Source organism: Mastacembelus armatus, chromosome 18, assembly GCF_900324485.2.
Source record: "Mastacembelus armatus chromosome 18, fMasArm1.2, whole genome shotgun sequence".
NCBI classification, from domain to species: Eukaryota; Metazoa; Chordata; class Actinopteri; order Synbranchiformes; family Mastacembelidae; genus Mastacembelus; species Mastacembelus armatus.
This window is the reverse complement of record NC_046650.1, coordinates 19,513,504-19,539,516: the sequence shown is the minus strand read 5'-3', so window position 1 is coordinate 19,539,516 and position 26,013 is coordinate 19,513,504. Positions and strand designations below refer to the sequence as shown.

At 43.3% G+C, this 26,013-nt stretch overlaps 2 protein-coding genes across 5 annotated transcripts; one reads left to right on the top strand and one right to left on the bottom strand.

Moving 5' to 3' along the window:
* The first annotated feature begins 486 nt into the window (after window positions 1-486).
* On the top strand, window positions 487-11,756 carry LOC113145887 (H-2 class II histocompatibility antigen, A-Q beta chain-like). Of its 2 annotated transcripts, none has more exons than XM_026333031.1 (6): window positions 487-640; window positions 2,275-2,547; window positions 5,833-6,046; window positions 6,143-6,210; window positions 11,167-11,280; window positions 11,373-11,756. In XM_026333031.1, exons 1-6 carry the CDS (start codon window positions 586-588, stop codon window positions 11,396-11,398), a joined length of 750 nt encoding a protein of 249 aa, XP_026188816.1. In that variant the 5' UTR covers window positions 487-585; the 3' UTR covers window positions 11,399-11,756. The 2 variants fall into 2 exon arrangements, with proteins under 2 accessions (XP_026188816.1, XP_026188824.1); XM_026333039.1 differs by lacking the exon at window positions 487-640 and adding an exon at window positions 1,894-1,900.
* Window positions 11,757-16,300: 4,544 nt separating this feature from the next.
* On the bottom strand, window positions 16,301-25,371 carry LOC113145933 (high mobility group protein B3-like). 3 transcript variants are annotated; one of them, XM_026333098.1, is made up of 3 exons: window positions 25,230-25,371; window positions 23,293-23,451; window positions 16,301-17,230 (listed from the first exon to the last, which is right to left on the bottom strand). In XM_026333098.1, the coding sequence occupies exons 2-3, from the start codon at window positions 23,440-23,442 to the stop codon at window positions 17,042-17,044; spliced, it is 339 nt and encodes a 112-aa protein (XP_026188883.1). In that variant the 5' UTR covers window positions 23,443-23,451; window positions 25,230-25,371; the 3' UTR covers window positions 16,301-17,041. The 3 variants fall into 3 exon arrangements, with proteins under 3 accessions (XP_026188883.1, XP_026188891.1, XP_026188900.1); XM_026333106.1 differs by lacking the exon at window positions 16,301-17,230 and adding an exon at window positions 19,585-20,225; XM_026333115.1 differs by lacking the exon at window positions 16,301-17,230 and adding an exon at window positions 19,585-20,222.
* Window positions 25,372-26,013: the final 642 nt, after the last annotated feature.

The following is a 26,013-nucleotide window of genomic DNA, read 5'->3' as shown; positions in this document are numbered from 1 at the left end:
CTGTTCCCGAGTCTTGTGTTTTTGTTAGCGTCCCCCTGCTGTGTCCCCAGGAGTATGTGTGACCCAGGTTGGATTCCCTGTTCCCTATTTTCTGTGTTTTGAGTCTGTGTCCCCGAGAGTGTGAGTGACCAGACCGTATCCCTAGTTTCCCCGAGTCCTGTGTTCGTGCGCCTGTTCTTCTGAATTCTGTGTTTGTCTTGTCTAGCTATTGCTTCTGTTTGCCCCGAGTCCTAAGCCTCCGTGACAGTTAAGTGCCTTCATGATCTGAACTGACATTAAAAATAAAGGCGCACATGTGAAAACATTAGAAAATCAATTCTCACTAAAGAAAGGTGGACTGGCCATTAGTTTCAGGAGGTCTTAAACCGTCTTCAGAGGTGATTTGAATAATCACATATAATATCTTATTAAAGCACAGATCAAAGCCTAAATGACGGTCTGTCTTTTTTGTCTGTCGCTTCCTCCTCAGACTGTGAGAGTCGTCTGCCTGGTAACAGCTGATGCTGCACCATGTGACCATGTCTCTTGTTTTTAGAGCAGCTCTCAGTCAGACTGAGTCAGTGTCTGTGAAGTGACCAGAGGAACATGGCTTCATCCTTTCTCAGCTTCTCCCTGCTCTTCCTGGCTGTCTACACAGCAGGTAGGATCAATACTCTGATCACTGATCAATACACACTGTTACACTTCATCGCTGTCTACACAGCAGGTAGGATCAATACTCTGATCACTGATCAATACACACTGTTACACTTCATCGCTGTCTACACAGCAGGTAGGATCAATACTCTGATCACTGATCAATACACACTGTTACACTTCATCACTGTCTACACAGCAGGTAGGATCAATACTCTGATCACTGATCAATACACACTGTTACACTTCATCGCTGTCTACACAGCAGGTAGGATCAATACTCTGATCACTGATCAATACACACTGTTACACTTCATCGCTGTCTACACAGCAGGTAGGATCAATACTCTGATCACTGATCAATACACACTGGTTACACTTCATCGCTGTCTACACAGCAGGTAGGATCAATACTCTGATCACTGATCAATACACACTGGTTACACTTCATCGCTGTCTACACAGCAGGTAGGATCAATACTCTGATCACTGATCAATACACACTGGTTACACTTCATCGCTGTCTACACAGCAGGTAGGATCAATACTCTGATCACCGATCAATACACACTGTTACACTTCATCGCTGTCTACACAGCAGGTAGGATCAATACTCTGATCACCGATCAATACACACTGTTACACTTCATCGCTGTCTACACAGCAGGTAGGATCAATACTCTGATCACCGATCAATACACACTGTTACACTTCATCGCTGTCTACACAGCAGGTAGGATCAATACACTGATCACTGATCAATACACACTGGTTACACTTCATCGCTGTCTACACAGCAGGTAGGATCAATACTCTGATCACCGATCAATACACACTGTTACACTTCATCGCTGTCTACACAGCAGGTAGGATCAATACGCTGATCACTGATCAATACACACTGTTACACTTCATCGCTGTCTACACAGCAGGTAGGATCAATACACTGATCACTGATCAATACACACTGGTTACACTTCATCGCTGTCTACACAGCAGGTAGGATCAATACTCTGATCACTGATCAATACACACTGTTACACTTCATCACTGTCTACACAGCAGGTAGGATCAATACTCTGATCACCGATCAATACACACTGTTACACTTCATCGCTGTCTACACAGCAGGTAGGATCAATACTCTGATCACTGATCAATACACACTGTTACACTTCATCGCTGTCTACACAGCAGGTAGGATCAATACACTGATCACTGATCAATACACACTGGTTACACTTCATCGCTGTCTACACAGCAGGTAGGATCAATACTCTGATCACCGATCAATACACACTGTTACACTTCATCGCTGTCTACACAGCAGGTAGGATCAATACGCTGATCACTGATCAATACACACTGTTACACTTCATCGCTGTCTACACAGCAGGTAGGATCAATACACTGATCACTGATCAATACACACTGGTTACACTTCATCGCTGTCTACACAGCAGGTAGGATCAATACTCTGATCACTGATCAATACACACTGTTACACTTCATCACTGTCTACACAGCAGGTAGGATCAATACACTGATCACTGATCAATACACACTGTTACACTTCATCGCTGTCTACACAGCAGGTAGGATCAATACACTGATCACTGACTGTTCTTTGTTCCTCAGATGGATTTTTTCATTATATGGTGGCCCGCTGTGACTTTAACTCCACTGAACTGAACGACATCGAGTACATCAGATCTTATTATTTCAACCATGATGAAATCACCAGGTTCAGCAGCAGTTTGGGTAAATATGTTGGATACACTGAGTTTGGAGTCAAACAGGCCGATTACTTCAACAACCTTCCTGGAGAACTGAGCACGTGGAGAGCTGAGAAGACCAGATACTGCAAACACAACATTGACATTGATTACCAATCTGCTCTGACTAAATCAGGTGAGTTTGTGTCACATGGTCAGATTTTCATGTCAAACCTCAGACTGAGTCTTTATCAATACAAACACTGATCAATGTGTCTGATCAGACTCGATCAGGTTCAATTAACAAACATGGTGAAAACATTTGAGTTTGTTTCACATTAAACTGTTTATTGAAATATTGATTATTACGGAGCCCTTTAAGTATCAGGTGGAAAAGATTTTTTTTTTAGACTTTGTTTTTCGTTTCCTCGCAAAAAGATTTGCAAAGTGTTAAATTTACTGAGCCCTTGAACGCAGCACGCAGCCTGTCGAGTCCTATCAATAAATCGCAGCAAAGCTCAGACTCAACAATCTCAACAGATCAATTTGGGTTATTAAATTATGGTCCAGAGTAAAATATAAGATTTTCTACTGGGTAGCTCGACTCGACAGATGTTAGAAAACCAGCTGCTGTGAAGACGAATATTTGACTGAAGGATGACAAAGTCAGTCTAAAGTTAATCTGTGGCCTCAGTGTTAAATTATGTTTCCATCTGTTTAAAATGAAGGGAACCAGCGAAACAGCCCAACCGGACGAAACAGGATGTAACTGGACTCATCTAGCAAAAAGTCTAAAACATAATTTCCAGTTGATACTTAAGAGGATCCGTAGATTATTGATCCCTGATCAACAGAAATTAAATCAGTGTAAACATCAGATTGTTGGTAAATAATCAGTTTATTAATTATATCAAACATCATCAGTGATTATTGATCAATGTGGATTTAACTGGAACAGACCAGAGTCTCTGTCTCCACCTGCTGGTCAAACTGATCAATTACTGTTTTTTAATTTTAGACACAACAAAATATTCAGACTGTTCCAACTTTTCTACAGTCAAATATAAATATATTTGTTAAACTTTAAATGAGTAAAGATCAATTTATTGATTAATGATTCAGCCCTAGTTTAAAAATTTCTGTCTCCGCCTGCTGGATGTTTTTTAATCTTTATTGTGAAGACAAATTCTAATAGTTATTCATATTCACACTAACAGTCAAAGGTTTGGGATCACCTCCATTTTTCGACCAGAGTTTTCATTTTATATTGACATTATATTCCTGAAAGTCCTTAATGATCCTTAAATGCTAGTAAGTAAGTAATAAATAATATTCAATTCAGTTTTATTTGTATAGCGCCAAATCACAATACAAATCATCTCAAGGCACAAAAAAACAACAAAACCCAACAAATCTCTTATGAGCAGGACTTGGTGACAGTGGAGAGGAAAAAACTCCCTTTAACGGAAGAAAAAACCTCCAGCAGAACCGGGCTCAGGGTAGGGTTAGGGTAGGGGAGCTCAGTGCACCGATGGTCCTCGGGCAGTCTAGGCCTATAGCAGCATAACTAACTAAGGGATGGTTCAGGGTTACCTGAAGCCAGCCCTAACTATATGCTTTGTCAAAGAGGAAGGTTTTCAGTCTAGCCTTAAAAGTACAGAGAGTGTCTGCCTCCTGAACCCAGGCTGAGAGCTGGTTCCACAGGAGAGGAGCTTGATAGCTAAAGGCTCTGCCTCCCATTCTGCTTTTGAGAACTCTGGGAACCACAAGTAGGCCTGCACTCTGAGAGCGAAGTGGTCTATTGGGATAATATGGTACTATGAGGTCTTTAAGGTATGAAGGAGCTTGATTATGAAGGGATTTGTATGTGAGAAGAAGGATTTTAAATTCTATTCTATATTTTACAGGGAGCCAATGAAGAGAAGCCAATATAGGAGAAATATGATCTCTCTTGCTAGTTCCTGTCAGGACTCTGGCTGCGGCATTCTGGATTAATTGGAGGCTTTTTATTAAGATATTAGGACATCCAGATAGTAATGAGTTACAGTAATCTAGCCTTGAGGAAACAAATGCATGGACTAGTTTTTCTGCATCATTTTGAGACAGGATGTTCCTAATTTTGGAAATGTTGGGCAGGTGAAAGAATGCAGTTCTACAGATTTGTTTTATGTGTGAGTTAAAGGACATGTCCTGGTCAAAAATAACTCCAAGGTTTTTTACAGTAGTGCTGGAGGCCAGGGCTATGCCATCTAGAGTAGCTATAATTTTAGAAAAGTTATTTCTGAGATTTTTAGGCCCAAATATAATGACTTCTGTTTTCTCCGAGTTTAAAAGTAAAAAGTTACTGGTCATCCAGCAATTAATTATTTTAATAATAAAATAATAAACCAAAGATTAAACAAAATGGATGCAAACAGTTTCCTCCAGGTGTCCCAGCTTTGGCTGAGTCCTTCCAACAAACTGTGTGTGTATAAAGACTGGGGTCCATTATTTGGACCATCCAGCCCAGCAGGAAGCAGGACTGGGTCTGGCTGGTCCAATGAACAAAGGGAGTCAGGATAATGAGGCTGTGGAAGGAAAGAACAAGACGCTCGGCTTCAAACGATGGAACAGCAGCTCAGTCTGCAGACTGTCCAGGTGAAGAGGGAAAGACACCTATGGGTGCAACAACAACAGGTGCTGTCTGTCCCAACAATGTCACATTCAGCCACAGAAAAAATGCCACAAGGATTTTAAAAGAGTCAAATTTATGATTTAATTTACTTAAACCAGCAGATTTTCTTTAATCTGTAGACAGACAGGTGTAGACCTGTTTGTACAGACCCAGAGCTCATTTTATTACACTGGAAAACTGAGGTGATCCCAAACTGTTGACCTGCAGTGTCTATATTAACTATATATTTATATTTTCAATGAATATTTATTTTATCATCATCTCACAGTGAGAACAAGCTGTTAAATATTTGACTATAACAGATTTATTACTTTGTGTCTAAAATCTGAACCAGGAGAAAAAGTTAAAACTGTTCAGTCAAACATGTCAAACTAAATATAAACAACGAATAAAACCAGAGTGAAAAAATAAAAACAAAGTAAAATCAAAAGTAAAACAAACTTTAGAAACAGGTTGTTGATCAGCAGAGCTCAGGTCTCATGTAAACAGGAAGTTTGAGATCAGGACCCTGTTTGTGTTTCAGACAGATCCAGGGTCAGATGAAAAGCTGATTTTTATCAGATTATTTTAGATCTTCAGTCCAAACCAGGTGGTGGATTAGACAAGTCAGATATCAGAGAAGTTTCCGCTGATGGTCATTGATTAATATTCATGAATATCAATAACAATGATCAGATGGTTCTGATTGTCTGAAGGGATTGGGGTCACAGAAAACTTTCCCTTATACTATAAGTGATATTGATCATATTTGTAAATTACTGATAATAATAAAAATATTAATAATATTCGTCATAACGTCTGTTCCAGCTCAGCCCTACGTGAGACTGCGCTCACTGACCCCCCCTTCTGGGAAACATCCGGCCATGTTGGTCTGCAGCGTCTTCGACTTCTACCCCAAACGGATCAGAGTGAGCTGGACCAGAGACGGACAGGAAGTCTCCTCTGATGTCACTTCCACTGATGAGCTGGCAGACGCTGATTGGTACTACCAGGTCCACTCCCACCTGGAGTACACGCCCAGGTCAGTCCAGGTTCAGGTCCAGGTCTAGTCTGGTCCAGTCTGGTCCAGGTAGATGAGCAGTGAGACAGAAACAGTGATGTGTTTGTGTTAAAACAGGTCTGGAGAGAAGATCTCCTGTGTGGTGGAGCACGCCAGCCTGAAAGAACCTCTGGTTACGGACTGGGGTAAATACCTGTCTGTGTCTCACCTGTCTGTGTCTACGCCTGTCTGTGTCTACGCCTGTCTGTGTCTACACCTGTCTGTGTCTCACCTGTCTGTGTCTCTACACCTGTCTGTGTCTCTACACCTGTCTGTGTCTACATCTGTCTGTGTCTACACCTGTCTGTGTCTCTACACCTGTCTGTGTCTACACCTGTCTGTGTCTCACCTGTCTGTCTACACCTGTCTGTGTCTCACCTGTCTGTGTCTACACCTGTCTGTGTCTCTACTCCTGTCTGTGTCTCTACACCTGTCTGTGTCTACACCTGTCTGTCTCACCTGTCTGTCTACACCTGTCTGTGTCTCACCTGTCTGTGTCTACACCTGTCTGTGTCTCTACTCCTGTCTGTGTCTCTACACCTGTCTGTGTCTACACCTGTCTGTCTCACCTGTCTGTCTACACCTGTCTGTGTCTCACCTGTCTGTGTCTACACCTGTCTGTGTCTCTACTCCTGTCTGTGCCTACACCTGTCTGTGTCTACACCTGTCTGTGTCTCTACTCCTGTCTGTGTCTACACCTGTCTGTGTCTCACCTGTCTGTCTACACCTGTCTGTGTCTCACTTGTCTGTGTCTACACCTGCCTGTGTCTACGCCTGTCTGTGTCTACACCTGTCTGTGTCTCTACTCCTGTCTGTGTCTACACCTGCCTGTGTCTACTCCTGTCTGTGTCTACACCTGCCTGTGTCTACGCCTGTCTGTGTCTACGCCTGTCTGTCTACACCTGTCTGTGTCTACACCTGCCTGTGTCTACTCCTGTCTGTGTCTACACCTGTCTGTGTCTCTACTCCTGTCTGTGTCTACACCTGTCTGTGTCTCACCTGTCTGTGTCTCACCTGTCTGTGTCTACACCTGTCTGTGTCTCTACACCTGTCTGTGTCTACGCCTGTCTACGCCTGTCTGTGTCTCTACACCTGTCTGTGTCTCTACTCCTGTCTGTGTCTCTACACCTGTCTGTGTCTACACCTGTCTGTCTCACCTGTCTGTCTACACCTGTCTGTGTCTCACCTGTCTGTGTCTACACCTGTCTGTGTCTCTACTCCTGTCTGTGCCTACACCTGTCTGTGTCTCACCTGTCTGTGTCTACACCTGTCTGTGTCTCTACTCCTGTCTGTGTCTACACCTGTCTGTGTCTCACCTGTCTGTCTACACCTGTCTGTGTCTCACCTGTCTGTGTCTACACCTGCCTGTGTCTACGCCTGTCTGTGTCTACACCTGTCTGTGTCTCTACTCCTGTCTGTGTCTACACCTGTCTGTGTCTCTACTCCTGTCTGTGTCTACACCTGCCTGTGTCTACTCCTGTCTGTGTCTACACCTGCCTGTGTCTACGCCTGTCTGTGTCTACACCTGTCTGTCTACACCTGTCTGTGTCTACGCCTGTCTGTGTCTACACCTGTCTGTGTCTCTACACCTGTCTGTGTCTACACCTGTCTGTGTCTACACCTGTCTGTGTCTCTACTCCTGTCTGTGTCTACACCTGTCTGTGTCTCACCTGTCTGTCTACACCTGTCTGTGTCTCACCTGTCTGTGTCTACACCTGCCTGTGTCTACGCCTGTCTGTGTCTACACCTGTCTGTGTCTCTACTCCTGTCTGTGTCTACACCTGTCTGTGTCTCTACTCCTGTCTGTGTCTACACCTGCCTGTGTCTACTCCTGTCTGTGTCTCACCTGTCTGTGTCTACACCTGTCTGTGTCTACGCCTGTCTACGCCTGTCTGTGTCTCTACACCTGTCTGTGTCTCTACTCCTGTCTGTCTCTACTCCTGTCTGTGTCTACACCTGTCTGTCTCACCTGTCTGTCTACACCTGTCTGTGTCTCACCTGTCTGTGTCTACACCTGTCTGTGTCTCTACTCCTGTCTGTGCCTACACCTGTCTGTGTCTCACCTGTCTGTGTCTACACCTGTCTGTGTCTCTACTCCTGTCTGTGTCTACACCTGTCTGTCTCACCTGTCTGTCTACACCTGTCTGTGTCTCACCTGTCTGTGTCTACACCTGTCTGTGTCTCTACTCCTGTCTGTGCCTACACCTGTCTGTGTCTCACCTGTCTGTGTCTACACCTGTCTGTGTCTCTACTCCTGTCTGTGTCTACACCTGTCTGTGTCTCACCTGTCTGTCTACACCTGTCTGTGTCTCACCTGTCTGTGTCTACACCTGCCTGTGTCTACGCCTGTCTGTGTCTACACCTGTCTGTGTCTCTACTCCTGTCTGTGTCTACACCTGTCTGTGTCTCTACTCCTGTCTGTGTCTACACCTGTCTGTGTCTCTACTCCTGTCTGTGTCTACACCTGTCTGTGTCTCACCTGTCTGTGTCTACACCTGTCTGTGTCTACACCTGTCTGTCTACACCTGTCTGTGTCTACGCCTGTCTGTGTCTACACCTGTCTGTGTCTACGCCTGTCTGTGTCTACGCCTGTCTGTGTCTCTACACCTGTCTGTGTCTCTACACCTGTCTGTGTCTACATCTGTCTGTGTCTACATCTGTCTGTGTCTACACCTGTCTGTGTCTCTACACCTGTCTGTGTCTACACCTGTCTGTGTCTCACCTGTCTGTCTACACCTGTCTGTGTCTCACCTGTCTGTGTCTACACCTGTCTGTGTCTCTACTCCTGTCTGTGTCTCTACACCTGTCTGTGTCTACACCTGTCTGTGTCTCTACTCCTGTCTGTGTCTACACCTGCCTGTGTCTACTCCTGTCTGTGTCTCACCTGTCTGTGTCTACACCTGTCTGTGTCTCACCTGTCTGTGTCTACACCTGCCTGTGTCTCGCCTGTCTGTGTCTACACCTGCCTGTGTCTACTCCTGTCTGTGTCTACACCTGTCTGTGTCTCTACTCCTGTCTGTGTCTACACCTGTCTGTGTCTCACCTGTCTGTGTCTCACCTGTCTGTGTCTACACCTGTCTGTGTCTCTACACCTGTCTGTGTCTACGCCTGTCTACGCCTGTCTGTGTCTCTACACCTGTCTGTGTCTCTACTCCTGTCTGTCTCTACTCCTGTCTGTGTCTACACCTGTCTGTCTCACCTGTCTGTCTACACCTGTCTGTGTCTCACCTGTCTGTGTCTACACCTGTCTGTGTCTCACCTGTCTGTGTCTACACCTGTCTGTGTCTCTACTCCTGTCTGTGCCTACACCTGTCTGTGTCTCACCTGTCTGTGTCTACACCTGTCTGTCTCACCTGTCTGTCTACACCTGTCTGTGTCCCACCTGTCTGTGTCTACACCTGTCTGTGTCTCTACTCCTGTCTGTGCCTACACCTGTCTGTGTCTCACCTGTCTGTGTCTACACCTGTCTGTGTCTCTACTCCTGTCTGTGTCTACACCTGTCTGTCTCACCTGTCTGTCTACACCTGTCTGTGTCTCACCTGTCTGTGTCTACACCTGTCTGTGTCTCTACTCCTGTCTGTGCCTACACCTGTCTGTGTCTCACCTGTCTGTGTCTACACCTGTCTGTGTCTCTACTCCTGTCTGTGTCTACACCTGTCTGTGTCTCTACTCCTGTCTGTGTCTACACCTGTCTGTGTCTCACCTGTCTGTGTCTACACCTGTCTGTGTCTACACCTGTCTGTCTACACCTGTCTGTGTCTACGCCTGTCTGTGTCTACGCCTGTCTGTGTCTCACCTGTCTGTGTCTCTACACCTGTCTGTGTCTCTACACCTGTCTGTGTCTACATCTGTCTGTGTCTACATCTGTCTGTGTCTACATCTGTCTGTGTCTACACCTGTCTGTGTCTCTACACCTGTCTGTGTCTACACCTGTCTGTGTCTCACCTGTCTGTCTACACCTGTCTGTGTCTCACCTGTCTGTGTCTACACCTGTCTGTGTCTCTACTCCTGTCTGTGTCTCTACACCTGTCTGTGTCTACACCTGTCTGTCTCACCTGTCTGTCTACACCTGTCTGTGTCTCACCTGTCTGTGTCTACACCTGTCTGTGTCTCTACTCCTGTCTGTGTCTCTACACCTGTCTGTGTCTACACCTGTCTGTCTCACCTGTCTGTCTACACCTGTCTGTGTCTACACCTGTCTGTGTCTCTACTCCTGTCTGTGTCTACACCTGTCTGTGTCTCTACTCCTGTCTGTGTCTACACCTGTCTGTGTCTCACCTGTCTGTCTACACCTGTCTGTGTCTCACCTGTCTGTGTCTACACCTGCCTGTGTCTACGCCTGTCTGTGTCTACACCTGTCTGTGTCTCTACTCCTGTCTGTGTCTACACCTGTCTGTGTCTCTACTCCTGTCTGTGTCTACACCTGCCTGTGTCTACTCCTGTCTGTGTCTCTACACCTGTCTGTCTACGCCTGTCTACGCCTGTCTGTGTCTCTACACCTGTCTGTGTCTCTACTCCTGTCTGTGTCTCTACACCTGTCTGTGTCTACACCTGTCTGTCTCACCTGTCTGTCTACACCTGTCTGTGTCTCACCTGTCTGTGTCTACACCTGTCTGTGTCTACACCTGTCTGTGTCTCACCTGTCTGTGTCTACACCTGTCTGTGTCTCTACTCCTGTCTGTGTCTACACCTGTCTGTGTCTCACCTGTCTGTCTACACCTGTCTGTGTCTCACCTGTCTGTGTCTACACCTGCCTGTGTCTACGCCTGTCTGTGTCTACGCCTGTCTGTGTCTCTACTCCTGTCTGTGTCTACACCTGTCTGTGTCTCTACTCCTGTCTGTGTCTCTACTCCTGTCTGTGTCTACACCTGTCTGTGTCTCTACTCCTGTCTGTGTCTACACCTGTCTGTGTCTCACCTGTCTGTGTCTCACCTGTCTGTGTCTACACCTGTCTGTGTCTCTACACCTGTCTGTGTCTACGCCTGTCTGTGTCTACACCTGTCTGTGTCTCTACTCCTGTCTGTCTACATCTGTCTGTATCTACACCTGTCCGTGTCTTCACCTGTCTGTGTCGACACCTGTCTGTTTCTGTCTGTCCTCAGATCCGTCCCTGCCTGAGTCAGAGAGAAACAAAATTGCCATTGGAGCCTCAGGACTGATCCTGGGTCTGGTCTTATCTCTGGCTGGATTCATCTACTACAAGAGGAAGGCCAGAGGTCAGAGCAAGACACAAAGTCTGAAACCAGTTTAGACCAGTTTTAAGGATGTGGTGTTTTGTAGTTGACTCTTGTCTCTTCTCTAACAACAGGACGGATCCTGGTTCCCACTAATTGATCCTGGTTCTGGACCAGCTGATGCTTCAACTTGTTTCTGTTTCCAGCTCAGCAGACTCTCAGTGCTGCCCCTGATGGACTCTGTCTGTGCTGATACTCTGCTGGTCTGAACCTGATCCAATTCAGGACAGGCAGACTGAACAGTCCTGGATCAGTTTCAGCCTGGACTGTATCAGCTGATGTTTTACAGTGTGAAATCAACATTTTATAACTGTTTCTCCAAACAAACTGAGTAATTCTGGTTTTAATCTGATCCGGGTCTGTGGATGATTCTGGGCTCGTAGGTTGTGTGATTGTCAGACTGATGTATTTTTCCTGCACTGGGACGTTTTCTAACCACAATAAACCTCCAGAAACCAGTTGGACTCACTGTCGCTTTATTCAACAGCTGTTCATAAACTGGAGTCACATCTGGAAAGATCCACGTCAGAACACAAAGTGGTTCTGTTCATATTGTTCTGGATTAGTCTCAGTCCAACACTGACTGGAACTGGATCCACTTTACACCAGTAGACAAACCAGGTTACACCATTTTAAAATTAGTTTATAAACCAGTTCTGGTGAATCATTAACACCCGCTGATCAAATTTGAGTAAAAACCAGAGTCCAGTTTGTTTTTGTATCAAAACAACAAACAAACATCACAGTGTCTGATACACATTTTATCTGACTGATCTGACTTCACTTTCTGAAGCTGGAGACACAAACATTTGACTGAGAATTTATTTTTATTAAACTTTATTTTAAACAGTTTTACAGTCAGACCCACAGATAAAAAACGTTCAGCTCAGGTTTAGATGATAAAAATAGTTTAATTATAAAATTAAAACTAATTCAAAGACAGTTTCTTCCACAGTGTTAAAATATTTCTGACCTGACCTTTGACCTCTGGCCCTGCAGCTCTGAGCTCATCCTGTTTGTTTGGTCTGACCTCCTTCTTTCCCTCCAGTGTTGAAATGTTTATTTGTCACTTTGGACAAAATGTGACACAGTTTCATCAGGACTTGATGCTGCAGGTCCAGGAAACATTTAACTGGACTAAACAAAAACTGAAAGTTTAACTGATGGAAATCAGGACATTTACTCACATTTACACATGAAAACTAAACATCAGGAACATGAAGGATTTTTCACAAAAGCTGAACAAACAGATCCAGACTAACTAAATAAATCAGGGCTGAGCTGAGTCAGTGATTTCAGAGGGTTAGAAACCAAGAGAAGGGATTTCCCAGGTGAGTTTAGTCCTGACTCAGGTTAAATGATCCTAAATATAATTATTGTGGATATTTATTCTGTGCAGGTCCAGAGCAGGTCATTGATCCCAGTGATGGATCAGTTAGTTCAGTCCTGTTAGAGATATTATGTTCTACAGTCTTTTCATGGTCTCTTGTAAATATGTGGCATCACTTTGATTGTCCTGCATTAAAACATCACAGACGTGCTGCTGTCATTTTATATAACCGTTCATGTGTCAGTCAATAATAATGATTAATATTATATATCTATATATATATATAACATTAATCATTATTCCTGTCAGGCCTGGTCTTATACAGCTGGTGTTTATTCATGTCACTGGTCTGATGGACACGTTTGTTCCTGCAGGTGTTGACACATTATAACAAATGAAGGTTCAGTCCAGGACAAGGGCAGCGTGTAGAAGGTCCAGGCTAAAGTCCCCCAGTCACCCAGTTCCTACACAATAGCTGCACTTTGTTGGACAACGGACTAGTCGAGGAAGGGTTAATACGAACATTCAGGCCCTAAAGAGTCTCTGGGACAGGTCTGACCTGTTGGCCTCTGCAGGCCAGTATCTGACAGAGGGGTCCAGATTCTCAGCAGCTGATATTTCTGTAGCTGCTGGTCCAAAGCACCAGATTGTCCCACAGATGGTCTGTATCACACTGAGCAGGTTCCTCTGTTCTGCTGGAGAAACTCAAACGTTGATGTGAGTCTTTTCTATTTCTGCCTCAGTAAATCAGTTTTTGACCCTAAGGTCTGTTTAAGGACACTATGAACAGACACCTGTCCCACCTGTCCCACCTGTTGGACTGAGCTGCACCTTCTCATCCTGGCTCAGCTGTTTCTCCTGGTAACTGATGACTCATCAGCAGCTCTGCTCCTGATTCGCTGCTGCTGCTGAACCGAAATAAACAGTGGGGACTTCACAGAGCTGCTGCTGCGTTCAAGAACTGCAGGAAAACAAAGTGTCCTCACATTAACTGAGTGTTCGAGCTGATCCTCAGTGTTAGAGGTGAACGTAGAAAATTCCTGGTTTTACAAAGATGCCTGAAGGCAGCATGTGGTCAGACTGGTTTGGTGGTGAAAATAAACTGGGGAAACTGGTTTCACACGTTTTCACTGACATGTGAGAGAAGACCAAAGTACTGAATAAACTACTGAAGTCAGTACTGCAGTATACAGTCTGATTATAGTACTGAAGTCAGTACTGCAGTATACAGTCTGATTATAGTACTGAAGTCAGTACTGCAGTATACAGTCTGATTATAGTACTAATGTCAATACTGCAGTATACAGTCTGATTATAGTACTAATGTCAGTACTGCAGTATACAGTCTGATTATAGTACTAATGTCAATACTGCAGTATACAGTCTGATTATAGTACTAATGTCAGTACTGCAGTATACAGTCTGATTATAGTACTAATGTCAATACTGCAGTATACAGTCTGATTATAGTACTAATGTCAATACTGCAGTATACAGTCTGATTATAGTACTAATGTCAGTACTGCAGTATACAGTCTGATTATAGTACTAATGTCAGTACTGCAGTATACAGTCTGATTATAGTACTAATGTCAGTACTGCAGTATACAGTCTGATTATAGTACTAATGTCAGTACTGCAGTATACAGTCTGATTACAGTACCATGGTCTGTCAGGTGTAAAGGGTTTCTAAAAATATGAAGGTTCTAAGCCAGCTAGGTCACCATGCTCCTGGTCCAGATCAGGTTCTGTTCTAACCCGACTGGATCACCATGGTCCTGGTCCAGATCAGGTTCTGTTCTAACCCGACTGGGTCACCATAGTGTGGTGGTTTCTGGACCCAGGGGATCATGTGCAGTGGGTCAGCAGGTGGGCGTCACACCTGTGGGACAGGACGGTGTTAAAGTCACAGTGTCTTTAAAAAGTGATGAACGTGTTGGTTCAGAACAGGAAATGGTCCGAGCTGAAGGTGAAGCTGTGGACTTCCTGTTTCAGTCCTCGATGTCAGAACCAAGACTGAATATTGGAGGGACTGAGAGATGCTGCTAATCAATAGATTAACTAATAATCAATAGAGTAACTAATGAACTTTCCTCTCTGGCTCTGTTTGCTGTGGTGCTGGTTGTGGTTCTGATGGTGTCAAACTCCTGGCAGCCTCCATAATAATCAATAATAATCAATAATCAATGACTAAAGTCTGTGGCAGTGATCTGGACTTTTTATTTTTATTTTAGAAACTGGAGAAATGAGACGTGAGACTCGTCCTTTGATGGACCAGAGTCTGAAACAGAAACTGGGCCTGACACATTTAGTTGGTGACACCATCATAGTCCCAGTTCTGACTGTGGCTTTGGTCTTTGGCTGGTTCTGAAGAACATGGTCTTGTCTGCTGAAGTACTTTTGTAGTACAGCCACAGTTTTTATATTTCGACTTTAGTATCTGAGTAAAAACGTATCTTTACATATGACGATGAGATTGTTACTGGTTTTTGGACATTTGGATCAAGTTTCCAGTTTCATGTTAACGTCAGATAAACTGAGGACGGTAATTTATTGATCCATTTATGATTTAAAGTCAAATATAACTGTCTCCACTGATCACATGACTGATCACATGTAACAACATCCAATCACAGATATTGATTGATCAGGAGTCTGTGCGTGTTGTGGCTGTAAATGACGTCTGACCCAACAACGTTGGACTAAAGACCGTCCAGGTGAGAGAAGGACTTCATCAACGAGGCCCTTGATTTAGTGGATTCTTAGCCTTTGTGGATCTGGTCTGTCACTGCTATTGCTCACAGCAGCTCACCTGAGTGACGACAACATGAACAGGTGCAGGGAGCTGATACAAACAACTGGCTCTGACAGACGAGAGACTTTGTTGGAAGGACGAGAGCGGACTCTGTCTAACTTACAGCCTGAGATTTGGATGTTGGACACTGTTCCTCCAGAGCTCATTAGAACTAAACGGGGTAGGAACCGTGGAAGAAGAGGGGGATTAAGAATCGTCCATCCCTCCTTTCAATGATCCTCACACATCTGTGCTCTCTGAACAACAACGTGGAGCCCATATTGGAATATAGCAGCTACTGGAGTGAATGACCCCAATGTGGAGCTTCTGGGAAGGACTTTAAGACCTTTGGACTGGCCCGGAGACTTTTTGTAGTGGACGTTCCTCCTGATGGTAAAGCAGCAAAAGCAGCTCCCATCATAGCTTCATGTGTTGATGAAGTCCAACTCAAATATCTTGATGCAGCAGCAACAGTAGAATCAGGGTCAACTAGAATCTGTGTTGCCAGGTTTGAACAATATGGAAAACATGGCAACATCCTGGATAAGGGTTTTGGAAACATTAACAGGGACTAGATTTCAAAGTGCAGACCTCCAATATTCAATTCACATCATAATGGAATTCATATGGTTCCAGTTTACAGAACCACATTTAAGAGAACTAAGCCAGAAAAGAAAGTTCTAAGGATCTGGACAAATGAGAACAAGGAACAAGTCAGAGCAGGTTTTGATTGGACTGACTGGGACATTTTTCATGAAGGTTCCCTGAATGAAAGAAGAGCAGTGATTAATGATTAGATGGACTTTTGTCTGCAGTTGGTCCCTACAAAGAAATGAAAATCTCTCCAAATAATAAATAAATAATAAATAAACAAATGAGAAAGGAGAGAAATTTGGCTTTTAATACTAAAGACACGTCAACACTTCAACAGACAGAAAAGGAGATTAGGATTAAATTGAGGGAAGCAAAGTGAAAACATAGGAACGATTTGGAAAAGAACTTTCAAACCAGCAGCTCTAAAAAAGTGTGGGACACCATGAAGTCTAGGACAGGACTGTTGTCCCCAGTCAAACCCACTGTGACAGATCATGATCTAAACATCTTCTTTTCATGGACAGGTCTGAGATCAGTGTTGATGAGGTCAGAAAAACATTTAGAAAAGCCGAGGGGCCAGACAAGTGTGGTCCTTCTCTTTTAAAGAGCTTTACAACAGAGCTGGTCCCAGCTTGGCAACCAGTGTTTGACCTTTCAATTGACAGTCATACAGTCCCCGTAAAACCTCAGACATAAAACCATGAGCCAAAACACAAAGTCCAAAAGAAGGCAAAGGTTTTAGACTCATAGCTCTGACCTCAGTAGTTACGAAGGCTCTAGAAAGATCCTGATGAAACATCTCAAATGTAGAGGTGACAAACTGGACTCATTTCAGTTTGTATAGAAAACAGGTTGTTGCTACATTAGTTCAGATCATCAGTCCACATCTAGATAAGCCTTAGAACTATGCAAGAGCCCTGTTTCTAGATTCAACCTGACATTTTCATTTCCAAACACCCACCAGGGAGTTAATCCATATCTGGGTCACTGGTCTGCATCTTTCCTCACCAACAGAGTCCAGCTGGTTAAAGGGAACAAGACCTTCTCTTCTGCCACCATGACCAGTGTTGGTGTGAGCTCAGCTTGACTTTTGACTTTACACAGGGATGATTGTGGTTCAGCTTCAAATATTCAGATGACACTGTTTTACTAAGACTGTTGGACTGTTGGAGAGCTCGGACAGTCCAGGGCTGCACCAGCAGGGGGTCAATGCTCTGGAAATAAATACAAAGAAGACAGAAGAAACAGTGTTCAGCTCTAAATGAATAGTTCAGCCAAATAATCCAACAGGTGGAGTCACATAAACATCTTGGTGTCATGACTGATTCCACCTTATCATGGAAACACCATCTGGACTTCATCTGGAAAAAGACAAAACAATGAACATACTTCCTCTGTCTCCTCTGATCTCTGGGAGCCCCTCAGCAGATGGTCCTGTTGTTGTTTACTGCTGTCATTCTTAGTGTTCCTTAGTGTTCTACAGTATTAATACAGTGTGGAACAGCTGTCTACAACATCTGGACTGAAACATCTAATAAAAAGCTGTTCAAAGGTCGTAGGTCAATCCCTGGAAGGACTGAATGAGACAGTTTATGACAACAACACAATGTGGCTGATTAAAAGCATCATCTCTGACTCCAAACATGTTCTGAACAGCCAGTTTACACTTTGGACCACGTTCCAGGCTTTAACAGGGTCAGACTGAAACATTCATTAGTCCATCAGTCAGTCCTCAGAGGAAACAAGGAGCCTAATCTATAATAGTCAAAGGCCTTATAATGCTGAGTAAGTTCTTATGTTGGATGTTTATGTCTAATGTCAATGTTCATGTGTTTGTGTCAGAACAGAGTAAAATGTTTTTTTATGCAAAACAAATTTCAGATTAAGAATCTGACAAGAAAGAATTTATCTATTTTCATTATTATACTTTGTTTTTAACAAATTCTTACTGTGTGTTCATTGGGTTGTTATTCAGTTATTCATTTTTATGTATGAGAATAAATCTCTAGGAATCATATCTGACAAACCAACAACAATTTTATATATTTTCTTAATGCAAATCTCTATAAAATAATTAAATAATATGAAATTGTCTGAAATGGAGACAGTTGTGCTGTTAGTAAATCAAATATGTCAGAGAGATATAATGTATGTGTATATGTTTATGTGGTTGAAGCCTCATAAAAACAAAAAGTAAAAATGCTGTAACATCCTGATAAATGTTCTCTAAAATCCACAACAAACACAGACAGAACGAAATAACTCATTTACCAAAGTACAGTACTTCAGTCCAGTTCTGCAATATTAGTACTTAACCTGAGTATTTCCATGTAGTTCTACTTCACCCTTGGACTTCACTACATGTCAGAGTCAAACCTTGGACTTTTTCCTGCTCTACATTTATCTGATAACTTTAGTTCCTTTTCAGGATCAGATGGATCCAACAAAATACAGACTGATCATCAAACTTTATTGATCCCTGGGGGGAAATTCCCAAGATACCCAGCAGTATATAAAGTACTTCAAATCAGAAGTATATAAGGTAGTCAACGTCAGATACCCAGCGGTACATAAAGTACTTCAAATCAGAAGTATATAAGGTAGTTAACGTCAGATACCCAGCGGTATATAAAGTACTTCAAATCAGAAGTATATAAGGTAGTCAACGTCAGATACCCAGCGGTACATAAAGTACTTCAAATCAGAAGTATATAAGGTAGTTAACGTCAGATACCCAGCGGTACATAAAGTACTTCAAATCAGAAGTATATCAGGTAGTCAACGTCAGATACCCAGCGGTATATAAAGTACTTCAAATCAGAAGTATATAAGGTAGTCAACGTCAGATACCCAGCGGTACATAAAGTACTTCAAATCAGAAGTATATCAGGTAGTCAACGTCAGATACCCAGCGGTACATAAAGTACTTCAAATTAGAAGTATATAAGGTAGTTAACGTCAGATACCCAGCGGTACATAAAGTACTTCAAATCAGAAGTATATCAGGTAGTCAACGTCAGATACCCAGCGGTACATAAAGTACTTCAAATCAGAAGTATATCAGGTAGTCAACGTCAGATACCCAGCGGTACATAAAGTACTTCAAATTAGAAGTATATAAGGTAGTTAACGTCAGATACCCAGCGGTACATAAAGTACTTCAAATTAGAAGTACATAAGGTAGTTAACGTCAGATACCCAGCGGTACATAAAGTACTTCAAATCAGAAGTATATCAGGTAGTCAACGTCAGATACCCAGCGGTACATAAAGTACTTCAAATCACAAGTATATAAGGTAGTCAACGTCAGATACCCAGCGGTACATAAAGTACTTCAAATCACAAGTATATAAGGTAGTCAACGTCAGATACCCAGCGGTACATAAAGTACTTCAAATCACAAGTATATAAGGTAGTTAACGTCAGATACCCAGTGGTACTACAAGATCACCTGAATTAGTCTTCAGGGATGAATAAAGTTTGTCTCATCTCTTTCATAAATGCTGTGCAGTGAAGAGTGTTTCTGTCTGAGATGGAGTATTGATTAATCAATAATATCACTGATGTGGAAGTTTTTTAAAACTGTACTTATTGCAGTATTGTAGTCATGTTCTTTCCCACAGTGGAAAAACACACAAAACTGAATGTGTGACTTTTATTGAATTTTGTTTGATCTATGAAAATGATTGTGTCTGTGGGAAATTTAAACAGTTTGATTAAAAATATAAAATGTGGTGAAAACAACATTTATTACAAATATAAAGTACATTCATAAATATGTTTATACAATAGATTTTCTTATGTTGGAGAAAAAACCTTTTTGCTGTTTGAAAGAAAAATCTGATTAAATGTTTTCGACTAAATTTATGTTGAAAATCTCATTTAAAATTTGTCTCAGATTTAACTTTTACCAATAAACTTTAACTTGAAATACTATTGATTATTGATGAACTACTGATTATTGATGAACTATTGATTATTGATAAACTATTTATTATTGATCTCCAGGTGTGTGTGATGAAGCCTCAGGTGTGAGCAGCAGCAGCTGCTGTGTGAGTAAGAGCTGAGCAGCTGCTGGACTCTCAGTCAGTTCCTGAGAGTCTTCCTCACAGACTCAGTCCGAGCCACAGACGCTGATGATGATGATGAAGGTGAAGGTGTCAGAGCTGGTCCTGGTCCTGGTCCTCTCCTGGGTCCTCTGTGTCTCTGCTGAAGGTAAGAGTCTGTTTACAGTCTGGACTCAACAACAAACAAACAGTTTGTGATCAGGTTCCTTCTGTTTCAGGTCAACATCAGGACATTGGTATCTCAGGCTGTTCAGACTCTGATGGAGAGGACGTGTACGGACTGGATGGTGAAGAGAAGTGGTACGCTGACTTTATCAACAAGAAAGGAGTCGAACCTCAGCCCAGTTTTATTGATCATATGAGCTATGAGGAAGGAACTTATGAAGGAGCTGTGGCTAATCAACAGGTCTGCAAACAGAACCTTAAGCTCACTCGTAATGCGGTGAAGGTCCTCCCACTGGAAAATGGTAAAGACAAGTCAAACTTAAATATTTTTTAAAATTTTTATTACTTGTTCTATATTTTGTTTTATTTCTAATCAAATATACAAGCCAGAGAAAAGGCAACATTTACATTTAATGGGCTTATTATTTCAAAATATGAAGAAATAATAAAACGTCCACACTAAGATAATCTACAATTAAAATACAACAGACCACAAACTCAATTTAACAGTTTAAATGTACCTGACACCTGCAGTTCACTGTGAACATGTTTACTGAGCAGCTCAGTGCAGCCAACTACATTGAATTTCTCTGTGTTATGTGGTGTGGGGGTGTGGTGATGAAGGAGGTAGGACCCAAATGCAGGACATAAAAGAGTTTTATTTAAACCTGGATCTCCCAGGACTCAGGCACAAAAACAAAGAGTTCCTGACCGGGAGCTAAACGCCCCTCTCGGCGCGGACAAGCAGGCAAACATATAATCTCCACAGGTAAACTCATTCACATACGTTAATGCTCCAACGAAGAACAAAGAAAAGGAACAGGTATATATAGGTAAAGAAACAAAGACTCATCAAACACAAGTGAAAGTAATCTACAGTGGGTACGGAAAGTATTCAGACCCCTTTAAATGTTTCACTCTTTGTGTCATTGCAGCCATTTGCCAAAATCAAAAAAGTTCATGTTATTTCTCATTAATGTACACTCAGCACCCCATCTTGACAGAAAAAAACAGAAATGTAGAAATTTTTGCAAATTTATTACAAAAGAAAAACTGAAATATCACATGGTCATAAGTATTCAGACCCTGTGCTCAGTATTGAGTAGAAGCTCCCTTTTGAGCTAGTACAGCCATGAGTCTTCTTGGGAATGATGCAACAAGTTTTTCACACCTGGATTTGGGGATCCTCTGCCATTCTTCCTTGCAGATCCTCTCCAGTTCTGTCAGGTTGGATGGTGAACGTTGGTGGACAGCCATTTTCAGGTCTCTCCAGAGATGCTCAATTGGGTTTAGGTCAGGGCTCTGGCTGGGCCAGTCAAGAACGGTCACAGAGTTGTTCCGAAGCCACTCCTTTGTTATTTTAGCTGTGTGCTTAGGGTCATTGTCCTGTTGAAAGGTGAACCTTCGGCCCAGTCTGAGGTCCTGAGCACTCTGGAAGAGGTTTTCTTCCAGGATATCTCTGTACTTGGCCACATTCATCTTTCCTTCAATTTCAACCAGTCGTCCTGTCCCTGCAGCTGAAAAACACCCCCACAACATGATGCTCCCACCACCATGTTTCACTGTAGGGATTGTATTGGGCAGGTGATGAGCAGTGCCTGGTTTTCTCCACACATACTGCTTAGAATTAACGCCAAAAAGTTCAATCTTGGTCTCATCAGACCAGAGAATCTTATTTCTCATAGTCTGGGAGTCCTTCATGTGTTTTTTGGCAAACTCTATGCGGGCTTTCATGTGTCTTGCACTGAGGAGAGGCTTCCGTCGGGCCACTCTGCCATAAAGCCCCGACTGGTGGAGGGCTGCAGTGATAGTTGACTTTGTGGAACTTTCTCCCATCTCCCTACTGCATCTCTGTAGCTCAGCCACAGTGATCTTTGGGTTCTTCTTTACCTCTCTCACCGAGGCTCTTCTCCCACGATTGCTCAGTTTGGCTGGACGGCCAGGTCTAGGAAGAGTTCTGGTCGTCCCAAACTTTTTCCATTTGAGGATTATGGAGGCCACTGGGCTCTTAGGAACCTTGAGTGCTGCAGAAATTCTTTTGTAACCTTGGCCAGATCTGTGCCTTGCCACAATTCTGTCTCTGAGCTCCTTGGGCAGTTCCTTCGACCTCATGATTCTCATTTGCTCTGACATGCACTGTGAGCTGTAAGGTCTTATATAGACAGGTGTGTGCCTTTCCTAATCAAGTCCAATCAGTTTAATTAAACACAGCTGGACTCCAATGAAGGAGCAGAACCATCTCAAGGAGGATCAGAAGAAATGGACAGCATGTGAGTTAAATATGAGTGTCACTGCAAAGGGTCTGAATACTTATGACCATGTGATATTTCAGTTTTTCTTTTTTAATAAATTTGCAAAAATTTCTACATTTCTGTTTTTTTCTGTCAAGATGGGGTGCTGAGTGTACATTAATGAGAAATAAAATGAACTTTTTTGATTTTGGCAAATGGCTGCAATGACACAAAGAGTGAAACATTTAAAGGGGTCTGAATACTTTCCGTACCCACTGTATGTTCCCACATTTAGATCTAAACCAGGTTCTGTGTGTTGTCAGTCACACATCCACTGTTTTACTGCCCAAACACTCACTACAACACCAACCCAGCATTACTGAGGACGAACCAATGAGCTTGGAGCCGGGAAGCACAGACAGGAAGTCAGGAACTGAGTAACACACCATTGATTTGTTTCTAAATATAAGATTTGATTTTCTGAAAACCCTTTCACTCACTCTAGGCATGTTTTAACAGAAACAAAATACTTTTTCTCAGAAAACTCAATAGTACGTTAATCTGTCTTCATCTTTTCAGCTGATCCGAAACAGCACTAGAACTAGATCTAGTACTAGTAACATAGAATAGGGAGTTTGAATTATTAGCAGTACGGTAACCTCAACATTGTCCTGTTCCACTCAAAGACTGGAACAAACTTCTCTGTCAGCTTGAGACTCACAGTCAGTTTTTATGTTTCCAGTGAAACCTCTCTGAACAAACAGTCCTCTGTCTCTACTTGACTCTCCACCTGTATTTCTCTCTCCCTCCTACCTTCCATCTCTCTGAGCATTTCTTGGAGAACTCTGCAAAGTTGACCGACTGCTCAGGGTTTTTCTTCCGGTGCTCCTCTCGACACGTCTGGACAAAGAAGGCGTACGCCGACGTCTTCCCCTTCGGCTTGTTGACGTCCTTACGCATCATAGTGGCGGTCTGATAGAAAGGAGGCAGAGAGACAGATACGGGTAAAAAGTGAAGGGAAACATTGGTTAGTTGGTAAAAAGCTGGTCAATGAGCTGATTTGCAGTTTGACAACATTATTAATTTCATGACATTGCTCATATTTTGAAGCATTTCAGTCGACACAGCTCAACTTTGTAATAACAAACATGTTAAATGTGGTTACTATTGTGACCAAACATATAGTCAACAGCCTGGTTAAACAAACATATTATTATAAACAACTGTTTAGTTGTCTATTATTTATAAGATTTTTATTTCAGAATCAGGTGGAAGGAATGTGACTTCAAATGTCCAGATATTTAGCTGAGAAAAATCAGGACTGAACATTTGCAGCCAGAGAATAATTCAATAATATGACAGATCAGGTGTTATTAATAACTGTTGTATATAATTGAGTTGAGGGTTAGACGATCCATTATGTTGTCAATTTATCATAAAATATTAATAAATGCTCATCACAATTATCCTAATTAAAACAGGCGTTCACATGTCCTCCTGTCTGACCTGCAGCGTAAAATATTATCAGATGTCAAATCTGCACAATGAAGAACCAGAAAGACAAGATTGGAAAATTTGTAATAAACATATTGATTAGCTGAAAATAATGAAGATTGTGAATTAAAGAATGAGTCATATTTGAACTTGACACCACATCAAATCAAACAATGAAATATTTTAAAACAATCTGTAAAAGCAGCATCATTTTATTTTCATTAGATTCAAATCAAAAAGTGCTTCATTGGTGATTGAAGAGAGAAACTAAACACATTTGTGTGGAATGACCCTTTAACCTGTAAAATATTAAAAAATGTTTTATTATAATCAGGGACACTAAGCTCCTCCATCCTCCACTAAAGTTTCCCGTTAATCGTGATTTACCGGGGAATCACCGGCTCATCAGTCCAACCGGGGCTGACTGTGGTAACAAAGAAGAGGGGATCCATTTTATCCACCGGGGGCTGGGAGGCCCTCACACCCGGGATGGACCCTCTCTGCCCGGTACAATACTGGGACATCCCCTGGAGCTCGGTTCCTCCTCTCCTGCTGTGGCTGGAGGTGTGTGAGCCGCAGAGATGAAGTGGACCCGGGGCCGAGTCCCGTACAGAGATCCTACATCCTAGGCTAACGGGCACGGCTAGCCCGTTAGCCTAGCCGTGCTAACGGGCTAGCTCCGCCAGAACAATGGGCCACCATTTCTTCCCGCCCTCTGCGGAGCTAGCCGCCCCATCCCCCCGCTAGCAGCAGCAGCTACCGGGCTAACAGACATTTAAACCGCAGGACGCCAGAGACCCCGGTATGAACCCCCGTTAATCCGTTTTACCTTTAACCACAGCGCCGGTTTTATACCGAACTGGCGCGTCTGCAATGGAAATATGGAGCCCGCATAACAGCTACGCATTTTCAACGAAGGCTCCGTCTATGCTCCGGAGAGGTCAACGTTGTATGGACGGGACCAGACTATTTGCTGGCGTTCATGCTCCAAAATGGGCGTTTCGTGTTTACAGTCGAGTCTCGAAAGGCCCCGAGTGCGGACACACAAAGGCCAGAAACACAAACAAATCACACACCCGCCACCTCGTTACCGTCAAAGCGGCCATTTTATTCCTGTTTTCGGCCTCTTTCACGGACCTTTTATCGCACAGTCCCACTTGTCACAGACAAACCAGCCCAGTCAAGACCAGCTCATTTCCAGAGAAATACCACAGCGCTACCCTGAGTCCAGCCCTGAGAGGACGGAAGGTACTCACTGGTAGGAGGCCCAGACACAGGCTGGAGCAGACTCTGGACCGGGCTCGGGTTCTCGGGTTCTCGGGTTCTTGCTGTTGTTTGGTGGCGAAGCAGCGACTGCAGCCGTTGGTTCACTTTCAAACTGGGTCGAGCTCGAGCTTGGCCCCGCCCCCCAGAGACGCCCCGTTGGTCGTTCCTATACAGAGGGCGGGAATACGGCCAGCCAACCTGGGCGGGGCGCGTCTCCATACTCGTATGTGATTGGCTCACAGGACCGCATGTCAAAGATCTTTGCTTACGCGGCTCCACCCACTGAAGAACGTCAGCAGGGCGGGAATTCTACACTGACAACAGGGTGGGGCTACTGTGTGTTTCTGCCTCTGATTGGTCAGAAGTAACGCATGTCAAGTCAGCCGGCCAATCAGAGAGGAATTGGAGTAGTGACCGCAGAGAAGAGGCGCCATGGATGAAGATAAACTGTAGTTTATTTATCTATTATCGAGACATTTTTATGTTTCATTTGGAACATTAAGTGGCATCAAGTTTAAAACTACAGTGATAGTTGGGATAGTTGTGCACTTGTTCACTCTGAGGCTGGGGAAAGTACCACAACTGTGGAAGGCATCCTGTGTGGCACCAGTCCCAAAGACACAGCACCCAAAGGACCTCAGCAGCTACAGGCCAGTGGCACTGACATCACACCTGATGAAGACACTGGAGAGGCTGGTCCTAGTCCATCTCAGCTGCTGAGCTCATCTTTCTTTCAACTTGCCTACCAGCCTGCCATAGGGGTGGATGACGCCC

Coding starts and splice junctions, on each gene's coding strand:
- LOC113145887 (XM_026333031.1), top strand. CDS start 586: ATGGCTTCATCCTTTCTCAGCTTCTCCCTGCTCTTCCTGGCTGTCTAC. Junction 641..2,274: donor CCTGGCTGTCTACACAGCAG/GTAGGATCAATA, acceptor TTTGTTCCTCAG/ATGGATTTTTTCATTATATG. Junction 11,281..11,372: donor CTACAAGAGGAAGGCCAGAG/GTCAGAGCAAGA, acceptor CTCTAACAACAG/GACGGATCCTGGTTCCCACT.
- LOC113145933 (XM_026333098.1), bottom strand. CDS start 23,442: ATGATGCGTAAGGACGTCAACAAGCCGAAGGGGAAGACGTCGGCGTAC. Junction 17,231..23,292: donor AATGCTCAGAGAGATGGAAG/GTAGGAGGGAGA, acceptor ATTTATTTCCAG/AGCATTGACCCCCTGCTGGT.